General features: G+C 42.0%; 1 protein-coding gene across 2 annotated transcripts; it reads left to right on the top strand.

The window, feature by feature from the left end:
- Positions 1-329: 329 nt before the first annotated feature.
- On the top strand, positions 330-5,704 carry LOC127337216 (tau-cadinol synthase). Of its 2 annotated transcripts, XM_051364175.2 has the most exons (7): positions 330-551; positions 777-1,035; positions 1,335-1,707; positions 3,469-3,687; positions 3,840-3,975; positions 4,149-4,397; positions 5,169-5,704. In XM_051364175.2, exons 1-7 carry the CDS (start codon positions 444-446, stop codon positions 5,451-5,453), a joined length of 1,629 nt encoding a protein of 542 aa, XP_051220135.1. In that variant the 5' UTR covers positions 330-443; the 3' UTR covers positions 5,454-5,704. The 2 variants fall into 2 exon arrangements, with proteins under 2 accessions (XP_051220135.1, XP_051220136.1); XM_051364176.2 differs by lacking the exon at positions 777-1,035 and having other exon boundaries at positions 360-551.
- The last annotated feature ends 9,041 nt before the right edge of the window (positions 5,705-14,745 follow it).

Raw genomic sequence — 14,745 nt, 5'->3', positions numbered from 1 at the left:
AGCCTGGCTGCAGTTCAGGTAGATAGAGCTAGCTACTTGTGTGGATGGAGGTGAATAGAGTACGATCAACAGACAGGTAGCTACAATTGTGTTGGTTGTTGGTGATAAGGCAGGGTGAACTGATAAGAAAAGAATGGACGAGCTCAGGCTGCCGGCTCGCAGTTGTACTTACATTAGAGAAACGACCGAAGATGGAAAGCTGATTGGTTTCCCGAACGGTAACGTTTTCAGAATCTCTCAGGTGTGATTTTGGTCCCAGGGTTTTCTTCTCGAACCGCCACACAAAATTTAGAGTAAAATGTCCCAAGAGTTTACCTTTTCTGTGGGGGCGTAATAGGAGTATTTAAAGACCAGACGTTGATCTCTCTGGTTCCCAAAGCACGCTGTTGTTAGCCACCTAGCTGGAGTAAAGCATCGTGCGCATAAGGCCGGGGAGTACATGCATGGCGCCCTCCGGCACTGCTGCCACTCCTGAGAAGAAGCTAGGCTCTGAGTTTGAGCCCTCGCCATGGGGCGACTTCTTCATCGAGTACGAGCCAAAGCCACAGCAGGTACACAAATGAAAACCTAGCCCGTTATTTAGCATCTGGCCGGGTTTACAACTTTGTTAATTTACATACGCGTACACGCATGTTTTGCAAGCACTTGTAAGACTCTGCTGAACTACTAAATAAGTTAATAAAAGGCCATATGTATCAACTGATGCGGAGGCTAAGACTACCAATTTTCGAAGAAAAAGAAGTTACTCTCTTGATTGATCGATTCCTGCATGGCAGAGGTCAGAGGATTGGATGATGACGAGAGCCGATAAACTGAAGGAGGACGTCCACATGATGTTTAACACTAGCAATAGCACGGAGGGAATGTTCTTGCTCGATACCCTCCAACATCTCGGAATAGATCACCTCTTCGAGGAGCAGATTCACAACACTTTAAGTGAAATCCTTGAGAACAAACTTACTAGTTCAGCCAGCCTGCATGAAGAGGCTCTTCGGTTTCGCTTGCTTAGGGAGCATGGACACTGGGTATCTCCAGGTAATGTATAGACACATATGACGACCCATCTACATCTGGCAACGAAAACATCAGTGTCTATAAATGCCACATAATTCCTATTGAAACTGACTTATGAGCCTCACTATATTCATTATAGTCATGCTCATAATATATGTTCTTCTGGAAAGCACCTGGTCCAACATCTTTTACTTTAATGATTGCTTATATTTTTTTGAAGTTTCTCATTGGTAGATAAAATTAGTACTCCCTATACATCTATTTTTGGGCAATTTTTTTGAACCGGAGAAAGTACATTAATTATTATACGTATCTTGCAGATGTGTTCAACAAATTCAAGGGTGAAGACGGAACCTTTAAGAGGGATATAACTAGTCAGCCAAGCGTACTATTGTGTTTATATAACGCAGCTCATCTTCTTATTCATGGTGAACCAGCGCTTGAAGAGGCCATATTTTTTGCAAGGCATCATCTTGAATTAGTGAGTGGTAGTCTCAAGTCCCCTCTAGCTCAGCAAGTCAAACGCGCACTTCATAGACCATTGCCAAGGAGCTGTAAGAGGGTGGAAACATTGTATTATATCTCGGAGTATGAAGAAGAGGAAGGGCATAACCCAGTTCTACTAGAGCTCGCAAAACTAGATTTCAACCTATTGCAACATGTCCATTTGAAGGAGCTCAAAGCTATTACTGAGTATGTTTTTTTTGTTCTCTTTTATCTTCATTGACAAAGCAAAAAAAAAAACGAAACCTAATAAATAAATAATTGAGGTGTACATGCTTTCACATACACTTCCGTTTCTATAAACGGAATGCCACTACTTGGCTCGAGAAGACATGCATGGCCGCTGAAACACTCAAGAGTGTAGTTATCTGCATATAAGTTATCAACAATAACTAAAAAAAAATTGACATAGAAATTTTAGAAAAAACGAGTTTTTGGTATCAAAATATTAATTTTAGAGAATTTCACATAGAAAACATGTCAGTCTTAAAGTTGAATTTAGCTCCACCTTGTTTTTTTATAATGGTGCACATAAAAGATGAGAACCACACTACAGCAATTTTTTTTATAGTTTTCTCATAATTTGAATTGAGGAATGCATCCTCCTTATCCTACACTATCATTTGATATTAACTACTATAGGTATTCTAAATCCTTGAAAAACAAAGACTCCTTTGCTTTGGATGCAGCGAGGACACGTAGCGTCTCCTTGCCCAAGATGCCTCCTTAGACAAGGCGCCTCCTCTAAGTCACACTATCTCCTATCGCTTTATCAGCTTCTTCAACACATCTCTTCATGCGGTGGCGCGAGGAGGATTTTATCAGCGAGGACGAAGAGGGCAACTACATATGTGATCATGTAGAAGTGCCTTTGCTAAACCCACACACGCGCGCGCACACGTTCACGAACATGCATCTGTGAGGGGAGATGGTTCACTAGGTTAGGCCTTAATTTATGAATATAAAATTGATTAGATTATTTTTTGTAGAAGATTTTATAAAGTAAACTGACTACAATACCTGAAGTATCTCAGTGGTTTGAAGGACGGACTGACTAAGGTGTTTATATTACTTCCTCCGTACCATAATAGTATCTGGATACACCCAAATTTAGATAAATCTAAGATATCTTTTATGGGTAGTAGTTATTCATGTTTTGTAAGCACCATATGTTACGATTATTAGTGTCGGTTGTGGATTTTTTTACACAAAAGACTTGGCAAGCCAGTCCAATAACATGATTTTAACATTAATATACAATCCGGCATCCCCGTGGCATGCACCATAGTACTCCCTCCGATCCGGAAAAAGTGTCAGATGGATCATTTTACGAAAACGACCTTGCATTTGTCTCTTCCACGACCCTCACTCCATGTCCTACCCAACCAGCAACCACACACCCGCACACCACGCTCGACCCCGTCCGCGATTTTCCCCCTCACCGGAAAGAGAAGCACCACTGTGCATGGCTTGATCTACCACTTCCGGCCAACTCTACATAATCCAGGCCGGGAAGAACGGCGGGACAGGGTGGCGATGATGCAGCGGAGTGGGTAGTGCCGGCGTGAAGGGAGGCGAGGTGGAAGAGGAGTTGCTCAGCAAGAAGAGCGCGAGAGAAGGGCACGCCAGCCGTTTGGAGCGCTCGCGTGGATCTGCCGGCGACCGCGACGGAGGGGGTGCAAGGTGGAGGCGGAGGAGTGCGTACGCGCGGTGCCGGATGCGTGGAAGCTGCTTCTCGCATGGAAGTTTTAGCATCGGCCAGATCCAGTCAACTGATAGGCTAGTTTTATGATTTCCCAAGGGTGTAAGTGTAAAATGTAATTTAACTAGCCGCCCGACTCTTTTTTCGGATCGGATGGAGTAATATTAACTCTTAATAGGGCTAGGCAAGTTATGTTCGTACATTGTGCCCAAAATTACTATTTAAAATGACTCTACTTGAATTAGCAGGTGGTGGAAACATATTTATGATAACATTGGACTAAGTTATATTCGCAACCGTGTGGTAGAGAGCTACACTTGGGCCTATGTGATATACTACGAGAGATGCTTTGAGCTCCCCCGCATTATCATCGCCAAGATGATGCTGCTAATTACTATTTTAGATGACACATATGATACCCATGGTACCATAGAGGATTGTCGGAAGCTACATGAAGCCGTACAAAGGTTTGGTCTCACTCTACATTATTTCCGTTGATCAATGGATGAACCCATAGGTCATGTGTGGTTCTTTCTAGTATTTAGATATAATTAACACGCTAATGGTCAATCTAACTATTTTTCCCTCACCATTTCGTGCAACAATCCTTGTGATGTAGATGGGATGAGAGTGCCATTTCTCTTCTACCGGAGTACCTGAAGAAGTTTTATATTGAGTTGTTGAGGACCTTCAAAAATATTGAGGGTGAAATGCCAATTGATATCAACTATGATATTTATCATCTAAAAAAAGCGGTACGAACATAGAATAATTTATCTAGAAGTTCTCTAGGCTACATGCCCTGATTGATTTTCTTTTAACATGTACATTATGTCACATCAATTTTTCTTATTGGTAATAGCATCGTAATAATTGAGGAAAAATAACAACAATAATTAACAGTTAGTTATTTCTCTTGTGCATGTAGATCCAAAATAATGTGACTGGTTATCTCCAAGAAGCCGAATGGTCTCACAAGAATCACAAGCCAAGATTTATAGACCAGGTGAATCTGACTAGCCTAACCGTAGGTGCACCAACAGTATGTGTAAGTATGATGACTGGCATGGGTGACACGATAATGAAGCAAGCTCTTAAGTGGACAGCTGATGTCCCTGATGTTGTAGTAGCAACCGGAAAGATTGTACGTTATATGAACGACCTTGCTGCATTTAAGGTATAGATTCTTTCAAGGTCAATTTATTCGTGCATATTACTCTCTGGTTAATGAAATGTATCCTAGATTATTAGTTTCACGAACAATCAAGTTAATGATGAGTATTTCATGACAAAAAAGTGATATTGTCTTGTGCACATTGAAAATTATCTCTAATGATTTTACATTTGCATCGTTAACCTTTATTAAATTAGTATAGAAGTAGGTCAAACTCAAATTTCAGCAATCGAGCACACAACTTACACTTTCAAATGTGGGTAAAACCCATATACAAGCTTTAGAATGGAAAACTACTGATAGTATGGGAGGAGGGGTTTTGGCTCATAGGAGCAAATGCTCCCATTATATAAAATAATTAAAAAATAATTTTAAAAATGGCAAAAAATTCTGACATAATTTTTTGGTGTACATCATGACATTATATGTTAGTGCACAAGTTTTTGTGGAGAAACAACATTTTATGTGGCGTGTACAAAAAAGACAAAAAAATGTCCTATACGTAGTCATGTTATAGCATCAAAATTTGTCTTTTTTTACAGGAGCCACAATTTTTTTTAGTTTTTTTTTTAAAACTTGTGAACGAACATAAAATGTGTAGATGTACATGTAAAATTTTATTTTAGAATTTTTTAACACTTAGAAATGTTGATTCACATAATGGGAGCAAATGCTCCTATGAGCCAAAGTGAATATCCGTGATAGTATGCCTTTTTTTTAGTAAGCATGAACATATGCATGCTATTTAATCAACGTGATACTTCTAATATGCAGCGCGGAAAGTGCAACAGCGATGTTGCAAGCTCCGTGGATTGTTACATCAACGAGTACAGTGTCACGCGCGACGTGGCGATCGCAAGGATTGATGCACTCATGGAAGACGAATGGAGGACTTTGAACCAAGCTCGGTTTGGAAATCGTGTTCTACTCCCAGCTATGCAACGTATTATCAGCTTGGCCCTTAGCGCGTCTTTCATCTATGACAACATGAACGATGCGTACACGGCCAGTGAGCATCTTGAGAAAACAATTGAGAGACTTTTCATCGAGCCAATGTAGATTCTACCTCCAAGATCTGCGCCCTTTTTTCAGTAACTCTTGGCGAGCATATGGTTCCAGGATCCGTCATAGCTTATATACAGACATTGTGGTTAGTCAACAACGTTTTCACGCGAGTCCTAGACAGATATCGGTGGCTGATACGTATCTTTAGATGGCTTATTCATGTTGCAACTTTAAGTGACCTACTATGATGTGTAATAATGGTAGTAATATTTAATAATAATGCAATAAATAGCTGTATGTATCAATTAATGCAGAGGCTGGGCATCCCCGTTTTGAAAAAACACGAGGCCTTGATGTCTCAGAATTTATATTTTTCGAAAAGGAGGCCTTGTCTCAGCCTCTGTATCGATGATGCATGCGGACTTTTATTTCCTAATTCAAAATTTCCATTTTATAAAGAATAACATCATAGGTCACACATGATCGATACATGTATTAACCATCTAAAAAAATAAAAACAAAAAACATGAAGTGGCTCTGCAACATCATGTTAATCTATGATCAAAACTCCAGCTGCACTGATATATATCCCGAGCAACCATCTCCAGTCGATTGCACCTAGTAGCCAAATCCTCTCGCTTCACCATTGATGTAGGTACAACCACACACGGATCTAATGGGTAGCTAGTGGAATAACATGCATACATGAAAGTAGATTTCAATTAAAATATAGTTGTTTCTCACATTTCAAATGGCCCAAAGTACAGCACACACCAACTTGGATATGTGCTTTATCATTTTTGGCCACTCCGGCTAGCCAACTGCCAAATAAATTTTGTAACATTAATTCTTTGGGGGATTATATTGAAAGCCATATGCACTATACACTGAGTGTCTGGATAGAGTTGCTATTACCGGAAGAGGCCGGTGTGGAGGTGAGAGAGGAGTGTCAGCTTTTGAGTTAAAACGAGTCCTCAGGACCTGTCAAACTGAGTTTTTCAATATCTTGATGAGGCTTTCTAGGGTCCAGGAAAGCCCACCGTGGGTCCAAACGGATGTGTGGCCACCAATAAGTCACATAGGCATGTGAGGTTAATGTAGATGCACTGATGTGGTTTGAGCAAAGTGGTACAACTTTATATAGGGAATTATTATATGTATCTGATCTAACTAATGTTATTTAGTGCCCAAGAAGCAATACACAACACATGAATAAATATATATGGTTATTCATAAAGTAGACTCGAACACAACAAATTACCTACTCTAATAAACTAGCAATAGAGGGATGCATAGGGGGTAATAGTGCAAAGGGGTCGGCCATTCCATTTATCAATATCGCATCTTCATCATCAACCAGCAAAGACCATGCAACCGTGAAAACTACCTTGAAGCCACCAAGCTCCAGTTCATGCTGACTCGTGTTGCATCTCTTCGGAACGACCAAAACATGACCCTGTGCAGCGATGTCTCCGGACTGTGAGTAGGCTTGAACGACAACTTTCAGCTTCCCACGCATCTCTACAGAAACAACCTGCCTTGACAGATTGATGAAACCACCTTTCACTCCAGGTTTTCTTCCGACTTTCGAATCAAACAACGCAACTTGCAGAGATGGAGGGGACTCGTTGGTGTTCTCACTACCACGCTGAGTCAGCGAGTAGCAAAAGACCTTGAAACCATGTTCAAAAGGCGTCGACTTGTCATCAACAACATGAACGCCAAAGATAGTGGCTTGAACAGAACGGATAATCTGCTGAGTGCACAACTCAAGCGTGCAAGAGTGCTTCTCAATGGTGCTGGTACGCACTTTAGCGCCGTTATCACCATCATAATAGAACGCGTAACTGATCAATGCCCTATCTTCGTCCGCTGTTGTGCCCTTCACTATTAGTTGGATCTCGATGTCAACAGGCTCCTCGGATACTATGGCACGAACTGGGCCAGTCAAGTGCAGAAACGGATGCTGCAAGCATGGTCATTGTATTTTCCATTAACTAATAATCAGCAAAGAGAAGAACTGAATACAAGAAGAGTAGTACTATAACATACCGCCTCGTCTAGGATTTGGCAGTCATCCCTGGGACGAAGAAATATGGGGTTGCGGCGGTGATCCACGGCGTCTCGGGCAGCGACCACACCGTGCACTTGCAGCGGCCAGCTGAAGTGTTTGAGGTCAGTGACTTTGATGGAGCAGACCTGCACGGTCTTGGCGTTGATAGCGTCTATCGGCATGAACCCCGGCGTGCAGTGCGTAAACAGCATAGGACTGAATAACGCTGCATCCGTTAAGGAGGGAATTAGCATCCGTTATAAAAGCAAACAATCTAGTACTGATACTACTAATAGTTAAGAAAAGAAAACAAGATGCATGACATGCTACTCACTGAGGTCTTGGAAGTCAATTTTGTTGTCACCGTGTGCACGCTCCCAGCCTGCACGGAAGCGAGCGAAGGCCTCCTCGTCGTACCGGTACTGGAACTCGTCGTCGTCGCTCTGGTCGGACTCGGACGACGTCTCCGTGGCATATCCCTGGACCTGTACCCTCCTCTCTTCCTCCGCCTCCTTCGTCTCCGTGGAGAATTTGCAGCTGCTCATCACCAATTCTCCTTCTACTTCATCCTCCAAGTTAGCTACGTCCATCTCCTTCTTCTCCGGGTAGGCCGCACAGAAGCGCGTGATAGTATCGGCAATGGATTGCAGCAGCGCGGGGATCTGCTTCCGCCTCTCATGTTCCGTGTTTGTGGAGACCAAACTCAGTTCGACCTTTTCCATCTGCAGGCGGATCTGCTCGCACAAGGTGCGTAGTGCCAGGCCACAGTCAGTCCCGTCCTCTGCCTTGTCGTGCTCATCGCCGACCTGAAAATTCGGGGTAGAGATACCCTCCATTGATTTGCCTCGATCGGGAGAGCCTACTGGATTCGTACGCATCTGATCGTGTTCCTTGCCGACCGGGACATATATAGGACCTATGTGCTGTTAGGACTAAGCACGCCGTATATCCGTATGGAGGCGTACGCGTGTACACGTACATGAGTTCGATACATATTGGAGTTCATAGTCCGGGTAGAATTAGACTTGCATCTCCTAGTCGGTTTGCATCGGGCATAGCTTAGCCTATTTATACATGTGTAAATCTCCTGTAATCGACAACCAACACCGTGAGTTGAATCAAAGAGAAGGCTCGACACGAGCCTTTGGCAATCCAATCAATATTTGTGTGCGTGCGTTGTGTTGCTGCTTGCAACAGATCGAGCTAGCTGCTAGCTAGCTTAGCTGATTTGCTATAGTGCACGTCTAGACGGATTGGTGATTGGTACGTGCGTGAGGCATCTCCAGCGGCCCGACGCATTTCGGACGCCGAAATTGTCCGCGCATCCGTTTGCGTTGCCTGGCGGACGCCAAAATGACCGCGAGGGGCGAAATGTCCGTTTGCGTGGGGGGCTACCTCCAGCGGTCCGACGCATTTTGGACATGCAAGTGTTTTTTTTGGTGCTACTTCTTTTCAATTTTGTTGAATGATCAAGTTTTAAACGCGAAAAAGTTGTACTCATGATGTCATGTTGGTCCAATAGAATAGATTATAGCCTAAACAATTAACCGGATACTTCAATCGACTAGATTCAAACATATTTAACATACAAAGAAGAAGAAATTTAAAAACATATAAACTAAAACTATTTTTTGGCCTTCTTGTTAGAAGGCCCTGCCTCCTCGTCGTCGTCGAAACTCCTGCGCCTCTTGCTTGTCACCTCCTCGTCGGAACTGGAGGACTTTGCGCCCGTCGAGGAGTTGAAACTGGAAGAAATGGCGTCTTCGTCGTCGTCGTCGGTGAACGGACGACGACGCTCCGCCCGCGCCAGCGCCCTGGACTTCTTCCTTGCCGCCGCCTTGTCGTCCGCCGCCTACTGCGCCTCCAACCGGGCGAACTTGCTGTCGGAGTCCTCCTCCTCCTCCTGGCCCTCCTCCTCTGTTGGAGATATGCCCAAGAGGCAATAATAAAAGTGGTTATTATATATCTTTATGTTTATGATAAATGTTTATATACCATGCTATAATTGTATTAACCGAAACATTGATACATGTGTGTTATGTAAACAACAATGAGTCCCTAGTAAGCCTCTTAACTAGCTTGTTGATTAATAGATGATTAGTTTCATAATCATGAACATTGGATGTTATTAATAACAAGGTTATATCATTATATGAATGATGTAATGGACACACCCAATTAAGCGTAGCATAAGATCACGTCATTAAGTTATTTGCTATAAGCTTTCGATACATAGTTACCTAGTCCTTATGACCATGAGATCATGTAAATCACTTATACTGGAAAGGTACTTTGATTACATCAAACGCCACTGCGTAAATGGGTGGTTATAAAGGTGGGATTAAGTATCCGGAAAGTATGAGTTGAGGCATATGGATCAATAGTGGGATTTGTCCATCCCGATGACGGATAGATATACTCTGGGCCCTCTCGGTGGAATGTTGTCTAATGTCTTGCAAGCATATGAATAAGTTCATAAGATACCACATACCACGGTACGAGTAAAGAGTACTTGTCAGGAGACGAGGTTGAACAAGGTATAGAGTGATACCGATGATCAAACCTCGGACAAGTAAAATATCGCGTGACAAAGGGAATTGGTATCGTATGTGAATGGTTCATTCGATCACTAAGTCATCGTTGAATATGTGGGAGCCATTATGGATCTCCAGATCCCGCTATTGGTTATTGGTCGGAGAGAGATCTCAACCATGTCTACATAGTTCGCGAACCGTAGGGTGACACACTTAAGGTTTGATGTTGTAATAGTAGAACTTGAATATGGAATGGAGTTCGAAGTATCGTTCGAAGTCTCGGATGGGATCCTGGACATCACGAGGAGTTCCGGAATGGTCCGGAGAATAAGATTCATATATAGGATGCCATTTTATGTGATTTAAAATGATGCGGAAGATTCTATGGAAGGTTCTAGAAGGTTCTAGAAAAGTCCGGAAGAAACCACCAAGGAAGGTGGAGTCCCGAAGGGCCTCCACCTCCATGGCCGGCCAACCCTAGAGGGGGAGGAGTCCCAAGTGGACTCCCCCAAAGGGGGCCGGCCACCCCCTCCATGGAAGGTGGAACTCCCACCTCTAGTGGGAGTCCTAGCTTGGGTAGGTTTTCCTATCATATGGAAGGTTTTGGGTTCGGGTCTTATTCGGAGACTTGTAGTCCAACCCTTGGGGCTTCCACCTATATAATGAGGGGCATAGGGGAGGGGGCCGGCCACCACAAGCCACCAAGCTGGCCGCACCCCATAGAGGCCGGCCACCCCTCTCCCAAACCCTAGCCGCCCCCTCTCTCCTCCACCTCTCCCGCACGCTTAGCGAAACTCCGCCGGAGTTCTCCATCGCCACCGCCACCACGCCGTCGTGCTGCCGGATTCAAGGAGGAGCTACTACTTCCGCTGCCCGCTGGAACGGGGAGAAGGACGTCGTCTTCATCAACACCGAACGTGTGACCGAGTACGGAGGTGCTGCCCGATCGTGGCGCCGTGATCAAGATCTTCTACGCGCTTTTGCAAGCGGCAAGTGATTGTCTACCGCAGCAACAAGAGCCTCATCTTGTAGGCTTTGGAAATCTTCAAGGGTGAGTCTCGATCATCTCCTCGTTGCTCCCGTCTTCTAGATTGCATCTTGGCTTGGATTGCGTTCTTGCGGTAGGAAAATTTTTGTTTTCTTTGCAACGAATCCCTACAGTGGTATCAGAGCCGTGTCTATGCATAGATGGTTGCACGAGTAGAACACAATTGTTTTGTGGGCGTTGATGCTTATGTTGTCTTTAGTTCGAGTACTTTGCATCTTTGTGGCATGGTGGGATGAAGCGGCTCGGGCTAACTTTACATGACCGCGTTCATGAGACTTGCTCCATGTTCGACATGCAACTTGTATTGCATAAGTGGCTTTGCGGGTGTCTGTCTCTCCCACCATAGTGAAGATTCAATTTACTCTTTCTATTGACAACACTAGTATCACCGTTGTGGTTCATGTTCGTAGGTAGATTAGATCTTACTCGAAAATCCTAAACCACGTAAAATATGCAAACCAATTTAGAGGCGTCTAACTTGTTTTTGCAGGGTTTGGTGATGTGATATGGCCATGATGTGATGATGAATATGTATGAGATGATCATTATTGTATTGTGGCAACCGGCAGGAGCCTTATGGTTGTCTTTAAATTTCATGTTGAGTAGTATTTCAAAGTAGTTGTAATAGTTGCTACATGAGGTGAACAATCATGAAGACGGCGCCATGGACCTTGACGCTACGCCGACGATGATGGAGATCATGCCCGTTGATGATGGAGATCATGTTCGTGCTTTGGAGATGAAGATCGAATGCGCAAAGACTAAAGGGCCATATCATATCACATATGAATTGCATGTGATGTTAATCCTTTATGCATCTTATTTTGCTTAGATCGCGACGGTAGCATTATAAGATGATCCCTCACATTAATATCAAGATAATAAAATGTTCTCCCCTCGTATGCACCGTTGCACAGTTCGTCGTTTCGAAGCATCTCGTGATGATCGGATGTGATAGACTCAACGTTCACATACAACGGGTGTAAGCCATGTTGCACACGCGGAATACTTGGGTTTGCTTGACGAGCCTAGCATGTACAGACATGGCCTCGGGACAACGGAAACCGAAAGGTTGAACACGAGTCATATGGATGATATGATCAAAATGTTGATGTTCACCATTGAAGCTACATCATCTCACGTGATGATCGGTTTTGGTATAGTGGATGTGGATCGTGTACCACTTAACAACTATGAGGGATGTTGTATTAAGTGGGAGTTCATTAGTAATTAGATTAAAACATGAACTAATTATCATGAACATAGTCTGAGTAGTATTTTGAATTAATTTTGTAGTATTGGCATCCGTTTTCTACCATGCGCTAGTCTTGTTATTGAGATAGAAATACTGTTAAAATCTGACAAGAAACTTTACGGATTGGTACCGTATTGTTAAAGAATCAAGAAATGATTAAGTCCCATTGCAAACTTTTAGTAAACCTCACATTGTTGATTCAAAGAGCTATGGTTTAAATTAGTACCTAAAGTCATCTTGTCTCCGTGAAACTTGAAGTTCAAATCTGTTTGAAAAGTAAGGAGCTGAAAATTTTGTTTTCAGAAATAAGCAAGGTATGAGATATATGTGATATCTAAGACCTTATTGCAAGGTGATAGAATATAATTTGGTGAGACTACATAAACTCATAAGTTTTATGGGAATGTACGAAGGTTGAAGACGCAAGGCGTCCCAATCCTCCAACTATTGGGGCACTAACGATATTCGCATATCCATGAAGTGATCGTCCTTAGTATGCACCGTTGCTAAGACTCGTCGTTTCGAAGCATCACGTGATGATCGGGTGTTATAGATTCTACGTGTGCATACAACGGGTGCAAACCAGATTTGCACATGTGAATACTGAGGTTAAACTTTACGAGCCTAGCATGTACAGACATGGTCTCGAAAAGTCGTCATGAATTGATGGATAAAATTATGAGTGAAATTGTTCATCATATTACAAAGTTACTAATAGTAAAATCTGCAACACTTGTCATATGATGATCAACTTCAGAACCTCAAGGTTATTGGTATTTGACCAACAAACCTAGAAGTTATTGATGTTGAAGTGTTTTTCTGAATAATGAGGAAAGCTAAAAGAGAAACTACAAAAGATATTTTGGCAAAAAGAAAGAAAAGACTAGAAAGTCTAGCTCAGGTGTATATAAATGATATACATGTTATGGATATATTCCTTGTTTGGTCACACAATGAAATTCTTGGGTATTTGTACCAGATTGGTTGGTATGAGATGTCATACAGTACAACACAATACAAGAATACGATGGCCTAAGTGACTGATAAGGAATATGGTAATAATGCACGTCTTGATCATAATAAAGTGTTATTATGTTTATCGTTGGCATTTTACCTAGCCCTTAGAATTTATAATAAAGAACTTAATAATTGTTATTGTTGCTCTGGTCAAATGAAAACAATGAGTTGTTCAAATTATGACATTACTCCATGTACGATGGTTATTATAAATCTTAATGGTGAAACACACATACATAACACTGACGCTAAAATGCCATAAGGCAAATGATTTGAATTCCACTTATTTGTGGAACCGCCATTTAGGTCATGATAGAAAGGAATGCATGAAGGAACTCCATGCAAATGGATTTTTGGAGTCATTTGATTTTTGAATCGTTTGGCGCTTGCAAATCTTTTCTAAAGAGAATGACTAAAATACCGTTCATAGGCCAAGAGTTGAACGGGAAACTAACTTAGTGAAAACATATATGATGATGTATGTGGTTCACTGGGCATAGTTGTGTGCGGGAGATTCTTCTACTTCATGAAAACTTCCAACAATGAATTGAGTATATATATGTGGATATATTCGATAAGGAAGAAGTTTGAAACATTTGAATGGATTCAAATAAATTTCAGCATGAAGTGGAAATCATCGTAATAGAAAAATCAAATATCTATGATTGGATCATAGTGGAAATATTTGAATTACGAGTTTTAGCGAATATCTAAGAGAGTTATGAAGTTGTTCTACAACTCACGTTTCTTGGAGTATCATAGTGATGATGGAGTATCCGAGAGATGTATCCAAACCTTGTTGGATCAATGATGAGATAAAATATTGATGCCATTATATTTATTTTTGTGGATTATGCTTTAGAGACTACCGCTTTTACACTGAATAGAGCATCATCATGATCCGTTGAAATGACACCATACGAGTTATGGCATGGGTATGAACCCTAATAGTCCTTTCTTAAATTTTGGTATGCATAGCATAAGGTGAACCAAAATCGGATGAATGTCTTTGTTGGTTATCCCAAAGAATTAATTGGGAATTCTTTCCACTATGGAGACAAAGACAAAAGTGTTTGTCGATGTTTCTTACTTATTTCCAAGAAATTGTTTTTAGCGAAGTATTTGAGTGGGAGGACAATAGAACTTGATAAGGTTTATGAACCTGAGCATAATGATCAGAGTAGCGCAGCATCGGAATTGGTTCCGGAAGCGGCCACGACGATCATGGCTCCCATGTCTACAAAATGTTATAGTCATGGAGATCGAAGTACTTATTGAACCTTGTAGGTATGGTTTACTTTGTGATAAAATAAATGATTTGTGAACAAAGGATTGTTTTTGAACAATAATAAACCAACTACATACAAAGAAGTTATGATGGGCCCTGACTCCATTAAAATGGCTATACGCCATGAAATCCAAGATAGATGAATTATTTT

The sequence above is a fragment of the Lolium perenne genome, chromosome 2 (genome assembly GCF_019359855.2).
Source record: "Lolium perenne isolate Kyuss_39 chromosome 2, Kyuss_2.0, whole genome shotgun sequence".
NCBI lineage: Eukaryota > Viridiplantae > Streptophyta > Magnoliopsida > Poales > Poaceae > Lolium > Lolium perenne.
The sequence above is the reverse complement of the archived record's forward strand: the minus strand, read 5'-3'. Positions and strand labels throughout refer to the sequence as shown.

Coding starts and splice junctions, on each gene's coding strand:
- LOC127337216 (XM_051364175.2), top strand. CDS start 444: ATGGCGCCCTCCGGCACTGCTGCCACTCCTGAGAAGAAGCTAGGCTCT. Junction 1,036..1,334: donor TGGACACTGGGTATCTCCAG/GTAATGTATAGA, acceptor CGTATCTTGCAG/ATGTGTTCAACAAATTCAAG. Junction 3,976..4,148: donor TTTATCATCTAAAAAAAGCG/GTACGAACATAG, acceptor TTGTGCATGTAG/ATCCAAAATAATGTGACTGG.